We start from the raw sequence: 21,679 nt of genomic DNA, 5'->3' as shown, positions 1-21,679 counted from the left end.
TAATAAGGAATACACACACAAAAAATAATAATTCAACAAGTTAGTAAACAATTTATTTACAGTTTTTTTTCTTCACTATATGTAATTCTTTGAGGGCTACAGTCAAAATCATTCAAACACTGTGAAGAGAAATACGAGTTCCTTATATATATATATATATATATATAATTTTTTATATTTGTCAAAATATTTACACTTTTCTCTTGTTTCGTCATCATTATGCTGATTACTTAAATGTTATTACGTTAGTTGTGATTTAAATTATAATGAATTAATAATAAATATAAGAAAAAATTCTATTATAAGTGTAATTTAAAATAATACCATATTAAAATTAAATTCTCAAAGATAATGATGCAAACTTTATTAAAAAAATATCTATAATATATTTAGAAAACATAGTTATTATGTTTTAACATTTTGTAGAATATTTTGTTCAACTGGCATGATGTTAGTGTACAACGGTGGAAATAAAATTTATATATCTTTAAAAATGGCTTTAAAATCCTAAAAACAAGTTATTAGATAATAATTTTTTTCTTAATAATTCAAACAATTCAAATTAAAAAAAAGCTAAAATAAAATGAAAATTTTTTGCTGAGATCTCTTTTAAATACTTTGAATTCTGAGCTTTGAATTAAAAGGTCTCTGATTACGGTATAATTTTTTTATATTTATTTACCAAGAACTTGGAATAAGATATTACCTCTGCCGTCAACATTCCCCAAAGGTAAGTAACGAATAAGATGACCTTCTTTGTCGATGCCTAGATGTGATTGAGGCATGTATTTTACCACAACCTGAAATAGAAATTATAATAAATATTCAGAGTGCATCAGAATATTCATGATACATTCGCAGAAACTGTTTAGGAAAGTAATATGCAAACTGCTTTTTCGAAACTTTGCATTTACGAGGTTAATCTATAGTAACAAAAGCATGAAGCATTTTTAAAAGGAATATAATATTGATATCTTTGATGGAAAACAATAGTTTGGAAATACAATATTTTTTAAACTCCTGTGCAAATTTTTACACTGTAAAAACTGTGGTGCAATATATCTCCTAAATATGGAGCTTTTTATTCCGGGTTAACACCAAATCGAACGTTCATTTACGATTTAATGAATGTAATTTAAATCTAAACACTTAAAAGCACTAGAAATTAGTATTTGTAATCAAGAATCAGTCGGCGAGACTGATTTAGTGAGTTGTTGTCTTGTGCCGCTTATCAATACTGACAAACCTATTTTAAGGCAGAGGGGTGCGCTTCTTCTTTTTCCAGTTGCACAATCTATAGCCAAGAATTCTATTTCTGCCACACACATACGTCACAGCCCGTTTTACGAGGTGCACACATTGAAACGCCATCCATCCACAGATCGTAATTTTGACCTCCCCTGAGGTATCGATTTGTAATGGGAATTAGGAGGATTTATGACCTCGAGAAATTTAGCGTGCACCAGTCACCATTTTGTTCACTGGGAGTCTTCGGCCAACGGAAATTGAACTTGCGACGTCTTGGCCATGGGCCAAAAGTCCTACCAATCAGGTGAGAGTGATTTGTTGAGTTTTAATTGAAAGATTTGTTGTTCGGCTTTAAAATAGGTATATATGTTTTCTAATCATGTTATAAGAACAATTATATTTTATTTTTTAAATATTTGCAAACTGTATTAAGTGATTAGTTTGCATAATTTCTATCAGCCTTTGGTCTGTTAAGTCATATTTTAGTTCGCCTTTATGTTATCTCTGTGCTACTCATATATTTAACTTACAACTAATTTCTTTTTGAGAATTAGTGTATGTATAATTCCAAATTAATGATTTTTACTTTATATTGTATCATAATGATATATTTAGTGACCCATACGTGTATTTTACTTTACTACGGTTATAAATTTTAGTGCTACTAAATGCGAAAAATGGTGTTGGCTACTTTACACCAAGCAGTGTAATAGAATATTCTTGGTGTATTGGAACACCACTACGGGGTAAAGTAGTTACCTTCGTTTTTGGTGTTAAGATATACCAAACTTTTTTACAATGTAGTTTCGCTATAACAAACTAAAATTTAGCCATCCCTTAAATACGTTATTATTTCATACAAATATACAATTACTCAAGTGATTAGTGCACTGCAAAAACATTTCATGTATCTGACATTTCATGCAACTATTTTACACTCAAGTTGTATTTCACAAAGTGTTCCACTAAAACGAAATCAAGGATAGTTTCTGGTGTAATGAAACATTGAGAAAAGTGTTCCTCTATACCGAAATCTAGGATAGTTTCTAGTGTAATGAAACATTTAGAAAAGTGTTCCACTATACCGAAATCAAGGATAGTTCCTGGTGTAGCGAAACATTCAGAAAAGTGTTCCATTATACCGAAATCAAGGAAAGTTCCTGGTGTACTGAAGCATTTAGAATGTTCTTTTATACTACTTGGCACAAAGTATGGTTGTTTTCAGTAACACTAAAATTTATAATTACAGTGATATATGATACACTTAAGAATCAGTAAATGTAATTAAACTGTATTAACCATAAATTTAATACAATTTAACTACATTTAGCCATAAATTTAGGATGAACATATACAATATTTCTTAAATTAAAATTAGTTTGTTAGTCAAACATACGCACAACACAGAGTATTAATATGAATTTGAACAAAACCCAAGTATATTGAATTTTAATATTATGAAATTATTTCATGCAATTGGCAAATTTATGAAAACATAAATATCTTGTAAATACCATCAAGTTTTATTTGGTAATTAAACTGTTTTGTTAACTGGTTTTGGAAACCAGTGGTTTCTGGGGAATTCGATTATCATATTTTTCCGCATGGATTTTAATTTACGTAAATCACAGTATGCATATATTTCTGTCTTTTTAATGGATTTGGATTCTAAAATAAGGTGGTAATTTCTGCACAAATTGAGTATTAGAGTATCGATATTCAATGTATGCATATTCGGTATCACATGCATAGATGGTAAAATACAATGATTGAATAATCGATTCTTACTTCTGGAGGTTTGTAGTCCTTCACTATGTGATCTAGTTGCAGTTCTTTTCTAAATTGAAGATGCTGAAATTTAATTATTGAAAATATTAATAAGTTCATTATCTTTACAAAATCTCAAAACCATAACATAATTATGACTAAAATATAGTTTTATTACAACTATATTTTAGTTATCATTTAATTATTAGTATATAATTTTATTAATTTACATCATGATTAAGATATCACAATCAAGCAAATTTTAAAAATTATATATAGGTGAAATATTTACTATAAAGTGACTTTCAAAAAATGAAAAAAATATTGAAAAATTGAAATTTAAGACATGGGTAGTTGTTCCCCAGTGTAATAATAAATAATTATAATAATAACTCTTGGAATCATAAAGCTTATAATTTACTTCTCCGAGTGTAAATTCAATTTTTATTTTAAATAAATAAATAATTTAAGATGAAAATAAAGGATCTGGTGTCGAGTAGTCCAAAGATTTCAAATGGAGGCGAAATTTATTTTATTTTAGCCCTTTGAAGCAGAATTTTTATTAAACACCTTCTTATACTACTTTTTTTTATTTTTGTCTTAAATAAGAACGAAATAGTAAAAAATATTTTATTTAGCATTTTAATAATGCATTGTTATGAAATACAGTATGAAACACCGGTGCCTTTTACTGCGTTAAGGGAAAAATCATCCAAACACGGCTCACTTCCAAACAATAATTTTCCAAATTTGCAGTTATTTAAATGAGAGAGAAACAGTTATTCATCATTGAAATTTCTCTAATTTACAAAATCATTGCTAAATTTTTGAATATGAATGACAAAAAAATTCATACAAATTTTTCTTTAGATTTTATATTTTTGCACAAATATAATTTCGATAATCTAGCACATTTTTTTAAGTAACTTTAAGACTGTCATAAAAAGTATATAAAGGGATACCGGTATCCTATCTGCATCAAAGGGTTAACCCATTTCTGAATAGCTTTGTTATATAAAGCTAAATTTTTATTTCCTTAATAAACATTGGAGATGATAAGGACTTGTACTCATGATGAAATTTTCACGAACTTTTTAAACTACATTTAAACCAACCTTTGCTTAAACCATTATGTTAAAAAAAAAGTTAAATTTAAAAGGTATAAAAATTACAGTGATATACTACTTCTGTTTGGTTTTTTTGCTTTCTGAAACTAATACTAATACCAATTATTTAGTTTAAGATTTCTTTTTTCAATTTTATTTTCAGTTATATTAGAAGTTTCAGTCGGTATTATACATGGATTGGGACATCGTGCGCAATTGGGCCGACGTGAACGAAATGCAAATCGAGTTAGTGGGGCTAACTAACAGCGTTCAATTGTTACACAATGTTTCGATTAAAGCCATGCTTTTTTCTTTTATTTGTAAGTGTTGAAAAAATTAAATTCTTAAACTTAACGATTTACAATGAAAGCTTCTGATTGAAACTTAACAGTTGGTAAAATAACTTGAATGTCTGCTGTTGTTGACAATTTCTTTTCGACTTATCTCGTTCACTTTCAATTTTAGATTTTTCTCTTCCATTTTTGTTTTACAGGTCAGAAATTAAAAAAAAAAATGCTTGGTAAACTTGTGCATTTCGAAAAAAAAAATAGACTAAAATTGTCATTAAAAAGAAGAAAAAAAAACTATAGCTTGTAGAGAGGAAGTATCTAAGATCTGTTATAAAATCTCATGCAATAATAAACAAAAGGGGGGGGGAATGTGTTTAGTGGCTTATTTTCTTGTTTAAATATTAGATAGCAAAGACCGAGTGGCAAGACCACAAAATTTGACCTTTATCCGACGTAAATCTTGGAATGGGATGGGGTCAGATAAAAATTCGTCGTTCTCGGGTGGGGTCGGATAAAAGTTATTCTTAGTCAGGTGGGGTCGGATAAAAATTCCTCTTGCTTAGGTGGGGTCGGATAAATATTTTTCAGACCCGGATCAGACTCTCGGTTGAACTCAGGACTTCAGTAGAAATCTTAGTTGGAACGATTTGAGAGAGGTACGATTTTTGCAACTTTCCTCTAACATTAGAATTGTAAATGATATTTATACATTACTTACTTTCCTTAACATTGCCTCTGCTTGATCCAAGTTAAAGTTCCGAGCTAAAAAATCAAAATACAACAATATTATCACCACAATACTAAAAGAAAAAAATGACAAAAAATATTCTTTCTTCACACTGAATAATTATACGGCAATTTTTAAAGGAACCGTTAAAAATTGTATAACTAATTAATGGGAATAACTAATTAATGGGATAATAACTAATAATGTAATAACAAATTAATGGGAAAATTCAAATCAGTTGTAATTCACTTATCCTGCTTCGTCATATTTTCCTCGAATTTTTTCAATTGATTATGAAAATTGTTTCTTAAGAGAAATAGAAAATGAAAATTGGAATTAAAAATTTACACCTACCTGTTAAGAAATTGTGTAACATTAATGTGTCATCGTATATGTTAGGAGGAAGTTCATTTTTCATCCTTTTTCTAAGCTGCAAAAACAAAAGTTACTGTTTTCATATTTAAGTTTAAGATGAATAAGAAAATAATCTTTCTAATTCACATTTAATTTATGAAGACTAAAGAACTGAAATAATTTANATATATATTAAGCGTTTGAGCAACTTTCAAATAAATTCAGTGAATTCATGGTACTAAAACAAGTAATCAAATCTTACAAATAACACTAAGTACAAATTTTTTGCTGCATTTATACAAATACTCTAATTTGCTAAACTCGGGTGTTGGAATTTTAAAACTGAAACTATTTTTGCAGATTTTTAAAAGGTTATTTTCTCTTTTTTTGTTGAAATGCATAAGTGTAAAAACGTTAGATATAAAAGGGGATCGCATGAATGTTGCAATAGCCTTCCCAGGATTGAAACTGCACATCCTTAAATGTCGTCATACGCCACTAAGAACACTTTCCCCATGATTACCTGTTCAGAAATACGCGAAAAAGCAGTTCTAAATAGGAAAGCGCCCCTAGTGGCGCACTTTACCACTTGTGATAACTCCCTTAGACGTTTGTAGCAACACGTTACTACCTGTAATATCTTACGTTTCAAACTTCAAAGAAAAAATAATAATTTCATTTTGAAGAAAAAAATGGACAAATAAATTTTCATAAAAAAAAACTGTACATTGTAGAGAGAAAGTATTTAAGATTTGTTATGAAATCTCATGAGACAATAAGCAAAAGAGAAAAAAAAATGTGTTCAGTGTAAACTGCTAATCTGCTGTAATGAAACTAGCAATCAAATCTTCTAGATAATTATAAAATAGCAATTTCACAAAGCGTAAAATAACGGTGGCATTCACATGATTTGATTTCAAATTTGTTTTCTGTGCTTTTGTAAAATACAGGGGGGAGGGGATTTCTACAGAGAGTTTTTCAGGTTTGGTTGGTTGCATAATTCTAAATTCTATGAATAATTTAGATTCAAGGTTAGACTTAAGATGATTTTTCATATAACTTTATTTTATTTGTATCCCTATGGAGTAATTAATGACAAAACAATCACTCTAGTGGCGGGCAGTGGTATGTGGATTCCTTGATTAGATGTCTCTTAAAAGACGAATGTAATCATTGAAGGGAGAAACAAGGCACTTTTATCTTACATCAAAATTCATTCATATGCAAATTTAACAGAAAATTATTCTGGAAGGAAAAAGCATTTCCAAAAATATGTTCTTAAGATATTTTTCCTTAAATGTAAGGAATATTTAAGATTGGCCTAAAAGTTTATTATTACATTTGTTGAAAATCATATTTTTATTTTTCATAAAATACTTTGCTTGAGTCAATCTTTTATCTCTTAAAATATTCAGTTACATTCGGAAAATGCTGGTAATTATTTTAAAAACCCCCCTTGGCTTGATGCTTGGGAGCCATTGCTTTACGCTCTATCTAACGAAGAATTTCCCCACGATGGCAATATTAATTCTTGTCTAGTTAAATAGATGGCAGCACTAGAGATTAATCCAACGTTGTTTTGATTGTCTTGATCACCATACGCGAATTCATTCGAAGAAATAAACCCTTCTAACTTTTTCTTATAGGTGAGCCATCAATTTTCAGAATTATAAATGCAGGTTTTTTTCCCCCAAGATATTTGAAGCTTTATCTCAAAAAATTCCTTTTAAAAAATTTTTTATTCCAAAATGAACCGACTGAGTATATTTCTAAAAATACAATTAAGCGACTATTTTTGAAATAAAATTATAAACTCATAATTTTAGAAATCATAATTATCTATGCAACAATAGCATGTAGTTTTTTTAAAAATGTTTTTCAACTTGTAATAATTAACCTTTCTTTTATTTCATCACAGACAAAAAAATTCTGGTCAAAACTAACAGAGTACGGTCTCTATGGGAACATTAAAGAGCTCGGTACTTTTAACCGACACGATTTGCTAATGATTTTGGTAAAATTATCAATAAAATATGGTTTCATAACATGTAATAAACTTTGGAAAGCTTGATAAAATTCGGTTTATTGTGATAAATTTAGGTAAATGTGGTAAAATGTGGAAACCATTACTCAGATTAATATATAAATTTGATTGGATTAATTTTATAAAACCATTTATTCGGTTAAATTTACTTTTGAGTTTTGTATTTTTTACTTAAAGTATAATAAGAACTATCACATAATTTTGAAAACCAGAATTTATGGTAAACCAGTGCCACAATATCGGTAAAATAAACAAATGAATGGTGAAATACCGAATTTTTTCGTATTCATAATTAGTTTTTTAATTAGACATGTCATTATTATACAGCATGGTAATTTATCCATGTTATTTTTAAGAATAAACCAACTCTTAATATTCTCTCATATATAACGATTAAATTTGTTTTCTAGTATATTTAAAGGGATTTTTTTTATTTGTATTATCGGTATTCTTCTAGTAAATTTTAAAAATTTAATTCGCGCGTATTAACATTGCTATAAGCTTGCTAACATTGCACTAATGTAAATGAGCTAACAAATCGCATTAACAGTCATGTAATTTACTTAATTTATCTCAACTATAAGAGTGTGTGTGAAATGAAATTTTTTACAAGGATCTAAATTGATATATAAATTTAAAAATGAAGTTTTATTTTATAATGACATTTAAGACTGATTGCTGAAAATATAATAGCTAAGTGAATGTAATTTTGCTAAGGGAACAGTAGATAATTTGCATATCACATCAACTAAGTAAGTGGTTGTATAAACAACTCACTCATGTATTTTTAAAAAAAAATTTTTACAAGGATATCTTAAGTTTTACTTACTTCATTAATTACTGCTTCCTCGTCTACGACGATATCCTCAGATTGCGTCATTATTCTTGCTGTAATAAGAACAAACTATTGTATAAAAATAATTTAATTTGCATAGTAATTTATCATTCTATAGAAATAATGCATTTTATCAGGAGCTAAGCTCATTAATTATTTATAACCTTCTATTTAATATAAAGTTTTGTTTAATTGTGTAAGAGTTGATACTAAAAAAGCAGAGTGAGTTTTTAAAATCAGTAAAACATAATTTATGTTCTCAGTAAACAAAATTTTTTCAGAGCCTTTTATCACAGAAGTTTCAGAAACAAAGATAGAATTTTTATGGTTTAGTATCATTCCGTGGTGACTAACGTAACATTTTTAGATTTCTTAAAATGCTTATTTTTAAAATAAAAGTAATTTCGCACCATACTTAAAATTTATGATGCAAATAATGCCTTTTTATCACAAATTAAATTACTAGTAAAATTTTAATTCCTATAGTATTAAAAAATTTGAGTGCAATTAATGAACATAAGTCCATCTCAATTTGTTTACTATGATTCTGGCTTGCTCAAATGACCTTCCTCTTTTTGTTTTAGTTTGATTAATCTTTTATTTCCTCTATTGTTTTTATCATCAGCTCTGTTAATTCTATTTAGTACATCCAGTTTGTAACAAAGTTTAATTCTATTTCCGGGAAAGCTAGTTTGAAAAACGTCAATTTACGCTTTACTTAGGTAATTTCAGGTTAACTAAGATGATCCGTTAAAGTTCAAGTAAATTCCGCAATTTATCTGGTTAATGTGCTAATCAACGGTTAAAGTGATCTATTCTATTAACTGATGTATTGATTGCTTGATTATAACACGTGAATTTTCTTATAGCAAAGAGTAATAGACACCATGTTAATTTTCTCAATTGTAATAACATTTTAATCAGTTTTAGACATTGTATTATAGTTTTTAAAGTGATTGATACGATCAACTGATTTGTTGATTGTTTCATTGTAGCAACTTGATTCTTTAGATTTCGAAAAATAAATAAATGGTATTATGTTAATTTTCTCAATTCTAATAACACTTTAAATGGTTTTATTCTTTGTATTATAGCTTTTAAAGTGATTGATACTATCAACTAATGTGATTATTGTTTGATTGTAGCAACTTGATTATTTTGATACTGTAAAATAAATGAATGACATTATGTTAATTTCCTTAAATGTAATAATATTTTAAGCCATTTTATTCTTTGTATAATAGTTTTAAAGTGATTGATTATATCAACTAATTTGTTGGTTATTTAATTGCAGCAACATTATTTTTTTAGATAGTGAAAGATAAATAAATAACATTATGGTAATTTAATCGTACAGAAGCGTACGTTGCAGTTGCTTCAGTAAAGATTCAATTTTCATTTTAACGAGTTCGTAGTAGGTAGTGTTCATATTATCTAGTTCAGCGACTCCCAAATGTTGTTCCGCGGAGCATAAATAATTTAGCCATTTGCGAATAATTTTATCACTTTTTTTTTAATAATTTTTTTTAAATTTCCCATGAACTGCACAATCAGTCTTCCCGATGATCAGACCTAGTGCGTTCTCCAGAAGTGGTATCCACTCTTTCAGGACCACCGAAATGGGTGAGATACCGTTGGCCATGTTAATTTGGACGTCTAGTTTCTGCCACACTAGATGGCAGTACCGAGACTCTATTTGGATGCTAAGGTGCACTAGGAATTTAATTTTGCCGGAAATGCCAAGAGCCAATAGGGCACTCCAGGGATCATTTACGTGCCGCATAATCATACTACATGACCGCTGCAGATTTCCTGCATCCTGAAAATCCGGTGTCTGGGCCGGGGATCGAACCCGCAGACTTGGGCTCAGAAGGCCCACGACAAGCCAATTGCGCCACTCAGCTACTTTTTTTTTCAAACTTTAAATAATGATTATGCATCCTTTGTTGTAGAAAAATATGCGCGTATCAATTTACCTCTCTTATAAAATAGAGTTTAACTTGATGTCAAAATTAACAAAAAATGAATAAATAAAACAAAAATTAAGATGTGGGTGATTAAATGTTGCCAGTTATAAATCTTAACATTTGTAGTGAAATTTTTAAAAATACAAACAGTATAAAAGTGATAAAAAATTTGAGAATTTGAAAAGTTATGTGATATAAGGTTATCGTTACTTAGAGAAAACAAGTAAAATTACTTCGTAATTATTACTGTTTATTACATCACATATTTTGTTAATAATTTAATGTTCTTACATAAAAACATGAAATTATGATAACTATAAATTTTATACATGAATATACGGTCAAACCCCGCTATAGTGAACCTTCAAGGGATCGAAATGTCAATTCACTATAACCGGGAGTTCACTATATTCGTACTGCAAACAATTTTAACTAATTTTTCCGAACTGCTCCCTTTTATTACACATTATTTAAATAAATGACCCATCAAAAGAAAAACAAAAATGATTAAAAAGACAATATGTAGTAACAAAAAATGTGTTAACTTTAAATGTTTTTAATGTGTTAGTTTTTTATTACTTTTCGTCTTGCGTACAAAACATTTAGGGATGGCCTTATTTTATGAATGGGAAACTGAGATAGAAGAAGCAAACAAGAAAAATGCGTATGGCTACATTACACTCAATAGATGGTTTTAAAAATCGGTATAAGTATTTTATGTAGGAATTTCAAAATTACCAAAAAATTAAGAAAAAAAAAATCAGTCGAGGACGCAAAAAAGTTCATAATATCAAATTTCCTTTCTTCTTTTGGTTTACTATATTCACAAAAAATATTATTATATGTGTATAGCAAGGCATGGGAGCGAACATTTCGTTCACTATATCCGGGAGTTCACTATAAACCATGTTCACTATAAGGGGGTTTGATTGTATATGTATATATATGCAGTCAATGTATATATATGGGGATACAATCTCTTTGTTGCGTGAACCTTAGATTCTAAAATCTACAAAGAGAAACCGACAACAACGTGCAATTACATTAACTGCTCGACCACTATAATGGCCAAGAAATGAAATACCAGTGTTCCATTTATTAATGAACAATGAGTACGTGTTTTTCAATTCTGAACATTGGAATCAAATTCAACTCAATTTCATTAGGTTGAATTCTCTTTCAATGTTACCGCTTCTGTTTTTAGATCCCTAAACGGATAACAATATTATTTGATGGTCAGTTGTTCCTTTAATCTTTCATTAACTTCCGTATTCAGCTAGTTTAAACGACACACAATGGTGAACAACCTTGAACACTTGTATTTATTACCAGAATGCAACAAATGAGGAATTGTAAATTCAATTGTATCTTACATCTTGATCTTGGATATTTGACCTATCCATATTTATATGTTGATGTTTTAGACAGAAATATTACTGAATGTTATTCTTTATAACGCTAGTAGCTCCATGCATAATTAGTTTCAAATAGATTTTAAAAACTGCAGTCAGAATTTTAAGTATATTTAAATTACCTGTTCAAAATATTTTCTATTATATTTAACGGTGTATTATAATTTTAATTTTGTATATTCTAAAACGAAATGTGTCACAAATTATATTTTTCATTTTGATATTGGCTACAAACTTTCAGAGTTGTGCCAGATACGCTTATCTCTCGTAAGGGACGCCACTATTTTTGTTGTTCAATTTAATGTTACATTTTGTTTTGCTTCGCAAAAACTATAAGCCTTAGAAATTTCAAATTTCGGTGGTATGTAGAAAAATGCACGCTTAGTACCATGGAATGAAAGCCATCAAGATTTATTAACTATTTAGAATTATTAATTGATATGGAATTATTAACTATTAAACTTGTAAGAAAAACATCATTCTGACTGCTTTACATGCAGGCAACAAACTTAATAATGATCTTATGATGAGCTTTTTTAATGAAGTTCCAATTTGTTAGGAGATGATTGCCATTTTAGGGAGGGGGTTGATATTTCCTCACTTTGTCTTAGTTTACGTTACTATTTGCTTTGCTGCCTCAAAATATATAAGACTTGGAAAAATATACCAGGAATTGGATGACATAATAATGATATTCGATTATTAGTTCTGAAATTATCAAGTGCTAAACTTTAAGTAAAGAAAATATTTGTGGATCTACTGCCTGTTGAAATGTAAGTACCGAGTTGAATTATAGCGTTCTAGAAAAGCTTATTTTAAATGTGAACATAAAGCGAATTGTTTTTGAAACTCAATTTGTTAGAAAGTTAATACAATTTTAAGTACTTTTTGTGATTTTTATTTATTTTTTTGATATAAATAATGATTACACTGGGGAAAATATTTTTGAAGCATTTATACAAATACTTGATCTTGCCTAATTTCCACCTAAGTCCAATCCTAATTTCGAATAATCTAATTGTGATGGTTTTAAATCTAAAATTACTTTAGTTCCGAAAACTACAGGTTTTTTAAAAGCATTTTCAGTCTTTTTTTTCTCATTATATATAACAGGGAGTTGTATAAATATTGCGACAAACTTATAGAGGAGTTAGATCACATCATCTGGATTAAAACTACATAGGAATGAACTCATGTCTGGAAATGTCGTCATACGTGATTAGGGGCTCTCACCTATTATGACTACAAAACTTCCCCACAAGACGAAACAATTCATAATTCGGAAGTGCCTATAGCGGCTTGTGCCAACATTCCCAGACATGGATGCTATGCAGTTTTAATCCTGATGTTCCGACGTAACGGGAAGTTTCAAGCAACATTTATGTGACTCTCTGTTCTAGATTACCTCCAACAACAGATTTGAAATTAGATATACGAAAATTTAAAAGATCTCTTAAAGCATCTTATACAACAGAAATGAAATTAGATATACGAAAAATGAATATTAGATATTTCGTATAACTAATTTTAGCAGATTTGAAATTAGATACACGAAAATATCAAAGATCTCTTAAAGCATCTTATAGAACAGAAGTGAAATTAGATATACGAAAAATAGATATTAGATATTTCGTATATCTAATTCCAACAGATTTGAGATTAGATATACGAAAATATCAAAGATCTCTTAAAGCATCTTATACAACAGAAGTGTGCACGCAAAAGAATCTTATGCAAGTTATGTAACTGAAGAAAAATTGTTTCTCAGTGTTATTTAATCTTTGCCTAAAAATAAATTTCTTTCAAGATTATCATTTTATTATCTTAGCTTGATGTCAAATGTAACAAAATATTGATAAATAAAATAAAATAAATGAGAAAAAACAATAAGGTGTGTTAAATAAGTCATAATATTTGAATCAAATTCTTTAAAAATGTAAATATCTCAAGAGAAGCAAAAACCACCTGTATTTTGAACTTCTTATTATACAATGTAAGATAATCGTTTTGGATTATTTACAAGTAAAACTACTTCTCATGTATTACTGTGTCTCATACTTCATATTTCTGTGTGTAAATTGTTTTTCAAGTAAAGTTGATTTTTTTTTCAAATCCAACTTATCGTTCATTATGTTACGATAAGCATGTTAACAGAAAGTGTTCACATGAAATTATAATAATTATAAACAAAATTATATTTATTTGAAAATTATCAAATTATAACGAAGGAAAAAGATGGATCAGAGGGCTTCTTTAGGGTTTATGTCTTCTTTAGGGTTTAGGGTTCAAGCGGAGCAAGCAGGGTGGGGAGTCATCTAATCCTTTAAGAAATTGTAATACTAATAATTAAACTTAAAAAGTTTCTCTCTATTTTTAAATTTTGTGAGCGTCGTCACTGTTTTTTGGTATTAGACTTCAGAAATACAACTGCCAAATTGAAATTTGAAGTCCTAAAAGGGCCATTTTAGTTCAAGAAATTATTTCAAAATTGTTCGAAATTATTTGAATTTTACATTTTCCTCACTTTTTTTGGTCTTATTTAACATTTTGTTACTTGCCTGAAAGTACCAAGGTATGTAGGAAAATTTACTCGGAATACGATGGAATTAAAAAAAAAATATTCGATAATTAGTTTGAGAATCATCAAACGATGAACTTGTAAAAATAAACCTTTCATGAAGATATACTGCCCACTGAGTTGCGAAAACTAAGTTGAAATTTGATGCAGCTTTTTTCTCTCTCATTTATATAAACTTGAGACCAGTTCACTTTTTTTAAATTATTTTTTTCACGAAATTGCAATTTGTGCTGAAGTTTTGCATATTTCCAAGACATTTGTTCCGAAATTACAATTTGTTCTGCAATTTTAAGTGCTTTATTCAGGATTTGTTTGCTAAAAAAACTATTTCTCCATTGCTGTAAAAGGAATTTTCTCTTTATCGATGCCTTCATTTTATAAGTTCACGCTTGACTTAATACCAAAAGTTAAAAAAAATAAATAAAAAATAAGATATAAGATGTTGTCAGATATAAATCTTAAAATTTAAATAGAAATTTTTAAAAATATAACAAAAACTCAAGAAAGAAGGCCGTCTTCAATTCGAAATGTTGTATGATACATGATTATCGTTATACATTTACAATTTCTTCACATTTATTGCTTCTTATTCTTTAGCAAATTTCTAAATTGCTGATTTTTTTTCAAATCTAGGTAATCGTTCAATTCATAACGATTAACATATTAACAAAATGTTCTTATATAACATTATGATAATCATATATTTTTCGAACGAAAATAATTTACCTTAAACGAAGTACGATAACTTAACGAACTATAACTTAAAAAACGAAAATATTTTAACTTAAACTTTTAAGAAGAAGGAAAAAACGAATAATAAATGAGAAGCAATTATGGGGTTTGTTCAACGTAGCGAACAATTGGCCGAACCTCCTGTGACTTAATATATTAGTTATCATGACTTATATGATTATTGTGAAAATTGTTACATTATGTTTACAGTTTTGGTTTTGATTTAATTGAAACTCATTTAAACCATTTTATTGTGCAATTAGTTCTCATTCTCTAAGTTTTTAAATGTCAGAGATAAAAGTATAGTTTTGTTATAATATCCTCATAGTTTTTGTATAATCATATTATACTTGAAGCAATGAATGCATTAATAAAAATATAAAAAATTTTCATCATATTTAACAATTTTTTAATTTTATCAATCATTTTTTATTTTCATGCAAAGGATTAAATGCTACAAATTAAGAAATTGCTTTTCGAGTTCTGAATGTTAAATTTAATCTTATTTTTTTTAACTTTATAATATTAAAAACTTTAAAACTTTATAAGTTTACAAAAGTGCCCAATGATGTTTTTTCTCGTTTCTAAAAGAAAAATAATGCAAAAGAACAATATTCTTAATCTGTAATAAACCAACAAAAGCTTATATTTTGTATAAAAAGATACAATTTTGTGAACTTATCCAAAACTTTCATGTTGATTCTCTTCTTATAACTGACTTTAAAACAATTGATTATAATTCCCGGTTTATTCTTGATTATCCTTTTTTAGTTAAATTCAAACTATTAAAGTGTTTCTCAGTTTATTATTGATTCTCACTTTAAAATTGAATTTGAAGCTACTAATTATAGTTCTTCTGTTTATTTTTCAGTTTATTGCTCAGTTCTGCAATTTATAATTGATTTTAAAATTGTTATTTATGACTCTTGAGTTTTTGGGTTTAATTGGGTTATAATTGAGTTTAAAATAATTAATTATAATTTCCTGTTTATTCTTGACTATCAGTTTATAATTAAATTTAAAACTGTTAATTAGGAATCTTCAGTTTATGGTTGATTCTCAGCTTATAATTAAGTTTGAAACTATTAATTATAATTCTTCTGTTTATTGTTCAGTTTTATAGTTCAGTTTTACAACTCAATTAAAAACTGCTAACTATGATTCTTCAGTATATGGTTGATTCTCAGTTATTCATTCAGTTTAAAAATATTATTATTATGATTCCTTAGTTTATAGTTGATTTTTAGTTTATAATTAAGTTTTAAACTTTTAATTATGATTCTAATTTTATTGTAAATTATTACAATAAAATTAGAATCATTCGATGAACATGAAACCAAATTACATAACAGACAAAGTATTCTAAATTTCAAATAATTTTTGTTCTAGCACTCATTAATTAATTACTTCGAGTAAATTCTCTACCTAGACTGAAAAAATGCCTTATCAAATAATGTTTTATGCCTAAGAAGACGCTGGAAATTCAAAAAACATTTCTTTAATTTTCAATAAATTGAAAGGAAATTTTGATTATACATAATAAGAGCTAGTTTTACAGAAAAAAAATCAGTAAAAAAAATCAAATTTCAAGACACTTGAAAAAGTCACTTTTGCAACAATGTCTAGTATACAATAGTGGAATCTTGTTTAAAACTTTTAAAATTTTCTCAGAAATACATCACATAAAATAAGATTAAACAATAATAAATGTATGTAACATTTTTTTATGTAAAAAGTATATTTCGAAATAAAAATGGGTTTTCTGTGTAACTAATCTTGTCTGTGTAACAAAAGTTTCGATCTTTAAGAAAAGAAAATATTTTGAAGGTATAAAAAATACAAATATCTGTAAAATGCATGTCCCTTTGAAACAACCAATATCCTTACAAATGTTTTATCAAGCAAGACACAAGTGGGTTTAGATGAAGAATTCAGAATAAATATAATGAATTGAAATAAATCCTTCTCAAAAAAGGCAGGTAGTATGCGAAGTATTTTAAATTTAAATAAAGTTTTGCTTCATAATTGGAGAAATATAATATTGATAAAAATATGTTATGTTCTTAAAGAAAAATAACTCCACAAAATATTGCAAACATTTTCCAAATAAATATTGAATAAAATGTGAAAACAGTTTCAATAGAATTCAAACAGAAGCAGTTAAGTATAAACTAAACTAAGCTTTAATAACGTTAGCTTTAATAATCCAATGGAGTTTAATTTTTTTTCTTCATTAAACACAAAAGAAATATATTAACATTCCAACTAAATATTATGCATCTAAATATAAAATTGTAACAAATTTATCTAAAAACATAAGTTTGAGTGAAAAATTAAAAGACAAAAAAAAGTTAATAGTTTTTTTCTCACTATTAAACTTCCATCGCATTATTTTTTCTCTTAAGAGATAAAATTCACTAAAAAAATCTAAATAAATTCCAAATCAAAATTAAATTAATTTAGTAAATATATAATAACAAATATAATAATAATAAATAGTTAAAAATAATAAATTATTAATAATAAATTTAAACTAAGTCTTGCTAATTAAACTTGCATCGAAATACAAAGATTTTCCAAATTTATCCATAAATATTAGATTGAGTTAAAATTTAAAAGAAAGAAATATAGATTATTGTTTCTTACCTTCAAACTTACAAAAACTGCTTTTTTTTCAGCAGATTAATGATTATAAGCAGAAAGCAAGATTAATGATTACAACTCATAAATATTATGCATCTAAAGATAACGCTTTAGCAGTTTTCTAAAATCATAACAAAGAATTTTAATTTAAAAAGAAAAAAAAAACATAGATTTTTCTCACCTTCAAACTTTCATAATAAATAAATTTTATAATTAAATGGATTCATAATCCTTTCATAATTAAATAGATTTTTTCTTAATAAATAAATATCTAAAAGATAAAACTAGCTAAAAAGTCTAAACACATTCTGAATTTAAATTAAATTAGTTTAATAAATATTTAATAAATTTAATAATAAATAATTAATAAAAATAATTAATAATAAATTATTAAAAATAATTAATAATAAATTATTAAAAATATTTAATAATAAATTAAAACTAATCTGAATTATATCTGAAGATAAAAATATAATAAATTTATCTAAAAATATGAGTTTGAGTTAATATTTAAAAGAGAAAAAAACATAGATTATTGTTTATAACATTCAAACTTTCAAACAGTGATTTTTTTTTATTAAGCGCGAAACAAAATCAATGAACATTACGAATAAATATTATGCATTTAGAGGTAAAGTTTTATCAAATGTTTCTGAAAACATAAGATTGAGTTAAAATTCAAAATAAAAAAAACATCGAATTTTCACTCCTTCAAACTTTCATACAATTCTTCTTACTCTAAGTAAATAAAAATCTAAAAGATAAAAAAAATCTAGGGAAACTCCAAATCTAAATTAAATTAATTTGATATATAAATAATAATAAATAATTATTAGCAATAATAAAAAATAATTATTAATAATAATAAAAAATAAGTAATAATAATAAAAACAGGTGATAATAATAAAAAATAATTAATAGTAAATAATTATTGATTAAAAACAAACTTAATCTTAATTATATATAAAAATAAAACTTTAACAATTTTATCTAAAAATATTAGATTGGCATAAAATTTAAAAGAGAAAAAAAACATGCATGATTGTTTCTCACCTTCGAATTTTCAAACTATGTTTTTTTCCCTCTTTGCAGAAAGAGAAGTGTGTTTATTAACAATGCTTTATTATGAAGTGAAGTCCAAATGAAAACAATGAGTTATATCATCAACAACTGAACACTAAATACCAGGAATATTCTTTTCGGAGTATTCTTTTATTTTCTTATATTTATAGTGCTTCCTTTCACGCAACCTTGAAATATTCAGAGATACTATATGCTCCACGGTTTCTCTAATTATTCAAATGACATAATAATTTTCCTGTTGAGAAACTATTCAAAATTGATGAATCCTGATAGAAAATTCATAAACGTCTTTCAGGAAAATAAAATAGTTAGGAAAAGGGACTTCATTATGTTTTATATCAGAAGCTCATAGATTTTTTTTTTTTTTTGGTCAAGCCTAAAAGGAAGCATTTAAGATAATTATTGATCATGTAACCTCCATTCTGGGAGGCGAAAGGTCAGTTAGTTAGGTCTTTCAATGTTTATCTAATATTTGATAAAGTGGAAAAGCGTTTTTCAATATTGAGATTAAGATGAAAGAGCAACTATGGGCGATTGAACATATAAATACTATTATCAATAGGAACTTTTCCAACAATTTATACTATAAGAATAAAAAACAAAAATCTCTGTTCTTAATCACTTTTGATTTGTTAAAATATTCTGATAATGATTTCACAAAACTTTGACACCATCATAGACATTGCTTATTTCCTAGCTTTTAAATTTCTTTAATTTCATAAATTTAATTTTTTTTAATCGTTAGCAATCCTTTTATAATTAAATTAAATAATACCAAATATTTAATTATCCTTTTTTTATGAAAAGTTAGTATAAATATTTTTATTCTTTTCTTGACAATCAATGTTTTACCAAACTTTGACCTTTACACGAGTGTATTACTTATTAACCCTCTGTCGCGACAAAACGAATATCAAAACTGTATTTTTTAAAACTTTATTCTCTTTTATCACAAAAATGTTTTAGTTACAGGGTTGAATTAAATTCTAATGTTTTTGGTGATTAAATTGCAGCCAGATTATTTAAAATTTAATGTTAATAACGAGGCTTTATTTTTGACTAAATTATATTTCAAAAATCCGCCAATTTTTAGATCTCTTCCATGCTTCGGTTAGCAAATATGCATTCACTGGTATAGTCTGTCAATCGAAAGAACTCTCCTCGCCATTCGTCTGGAGCATTGGTGGTGACTATGGTTAGGAGATTTATCAATATTTAAGTCAATATTATCAATATTTATCAATATTTAAGTAGCTGCTCTTAGTATTTATCAATATTTAAGTCAATATTTAAGATAGGCTTTGTATCGAGTTATCTAGAAAAAAAGGAATCTGGAGAGAAAGAAGCCCTCTTCTTTAAAATGTGCTATTTCATGTTTCCATAGCAGCAATCAGCTTTAGAATTCGTGGCGAGGGGAGTTCTTTCTATCGACAAACTATAAATCGAATTTGATAATGTGAGGAATGAGGGCTTATTAGGTTTTCAATGCCCCCTCATACTGACCCACAGAGATACAAAATTTTATAAAAAGTAATGCTTTAAAAAATTGTCCTCGTCTCAGTAAAAAAAGATTGCGTGCTGATCAACTAACACGCTCTTTTGTCGGCTCATAATTGTGGCCATATTTATGATCTTTCAGAAATAAAAAGGGATAGTTTCTTTGTCTACAATGAAAATGATTTCTTTATGTTTTTATCATATCTGATTAATTTCCCTGGTTTAATACAAAAGCAATGTACTGTGGCCTGCTATACCGTTCCGCATGAAAGAAACTATATTGTATTTTGCCTTGCTTTTGATTAATATAACATAAACGAATATCTACATAAATATATCAAGCGATATTAAAATTATAACTTTTAATACTTTTCAAATAAATAATTCATTTTCGTACTCTAAAAAAACACGTATTTTCCAAACTACTTTCGGGATTTTTAAGACATTAAGAGTGTGGCGTTACGAAATAATAAATTTTGTAGTTCGCTCTTTTTATTGTGGGAATTAGTTAAATCAATAAAAACATAAGAGAAGAGAATGTTCCCACAGCAAATCAATACCTCTGGGGGTACTGATCCAGGAGTTTCCTTGTCTTCTGGATTAGTTCAAAATTACAAGGTTACGGAGTTGAACGTAAGTAGTCATAAACCCATGAATTTGGGTCAGCTGTTCAACGACGGTTATAAAATTAAAAAAAAAAATAATAATAAAATAATATCATTGAATTAGAAAAACTTTTTAGTTAAATGATAATTTTTTGCACTCCGATAAAAAATGTTGTTTGTTCTGAATTGGTTTTGACATGATCAAGTATTATGGTTATGACAATACGAAATAATATATTTTTCTAGTTTTCTTTTTTAATATCTGCACCTTATACACGGAGAAATAATTATCGTACTGTATGGTAAGGACATTTCTGGATTAAAGAAACCATAATTCTGATAATGAAAGCCAAAATATACGATATTTAAACCATTCATTTGGTAATTGTTTCGTTTATTTGGCAACAATTTGCTAGAAATTCTGGTTTTTATAGTTCTTATTTCTACACGTTTTCAGAAAAATGAAAAATTGAAATGTAAAATTAACCATATAAATGGTTTTTATGCCATGCTATAAGTTATCATGGAAAAATTAATTAATTTTAGACGGTTACCAATTTTTTTTACATATTATAAAACCATATTTTATCGTTAATTTTATCAAATTCTTTAGAAAAGCATTTCAGTAAAATCTACCAAGATTTTTGGGCGTTCTTAATAAAGTCAGAAACATGGTAAATTTTATTATATTCTGAAAGCTTTGGCAAAACCTTTTCTCGCATTGCATGAATAAATAAAAAACTATCAAAACTCCATATTAATTCAAGAATTTCTGCTGATATCTGATCAGT

At 27.0% G+C, this 21,679-nt stretch overlaps 1 protein-coding gene and 1 long non-coding RNA gene across 5 annotated transcripts in view; one reads left to right on the top strand and one right to left on the bottom strand.

Moving 5' to 3' along the window:
• The window catches only part of LOC107438705 (SEC14-like protein 2), a 78,483-nt gene that overhangs the window by 22,828 nt on the left and 33,976 nt on the right, over positions 1–21,679 (bottom strand). For 2 of the 4 annotated variants that reach the window (XM_043049352.2, XM_043049351.2), the window contains exons 2-6: positions 8,366–8,424; positions 5,493–5,568; positions 5,130–5,173; positions 3,037–3,099; positions 707–800 (exon numbers count right to left, since the gene is read on the bottom strand). In XM_043049352.2, the coding sequence (XP_042905286.1) occupies positions 707–800; positions 3,037–3,099; positions 5,130–5,173; positions 5,493–5,568; positions 8,366–8,416 (328 nt within the window). In that variant the 5' untranslated portion in view covers positions 8,417–8,424. Of the gene's footprint in view, positions 1–706; positions 801–3,036; positions 3,100–5,129; positions 5,174–5,492; positions 5,569–8,365; positions 8,425–18,756; positions 19,170–21,679 lie in introns of those variants that run through there. The other 2 variants (XM_043049353.2, XM_071183205.1) reach the window with 2 other exon arrangements.
• Positions 1–21,679, top strand: part of LOC139426001 (uncharacterized) — a 60,913-nt gene that overhangs the window by 24,009 nt on the left and 15,225 nt on the right. The gene's annotated exons all lie outside the window — the stretch shown is intronic.

The sequence above is a fragment of the Parasteatoda tepidariorum genome, chromosome 7, assembly GCF_043381705.1.
Source record: "Parasteatoda tepidariorum isolate YZ-2023 chromosome 7, CAS_Ptep_4.0, whole genome shotgun sequence".
NCBI classification, from domain to species: Eukaryota; Metazoa; Arthropoda; class Arachnida; order Araneae; family Theridiidae; genus Parasteatoda; species Parasteatoda tepidariorum.
Note: the sequence above shows the minus strand (reverse complement) of the source record. Positions and strands in the feature narration are given on the sequence as shown.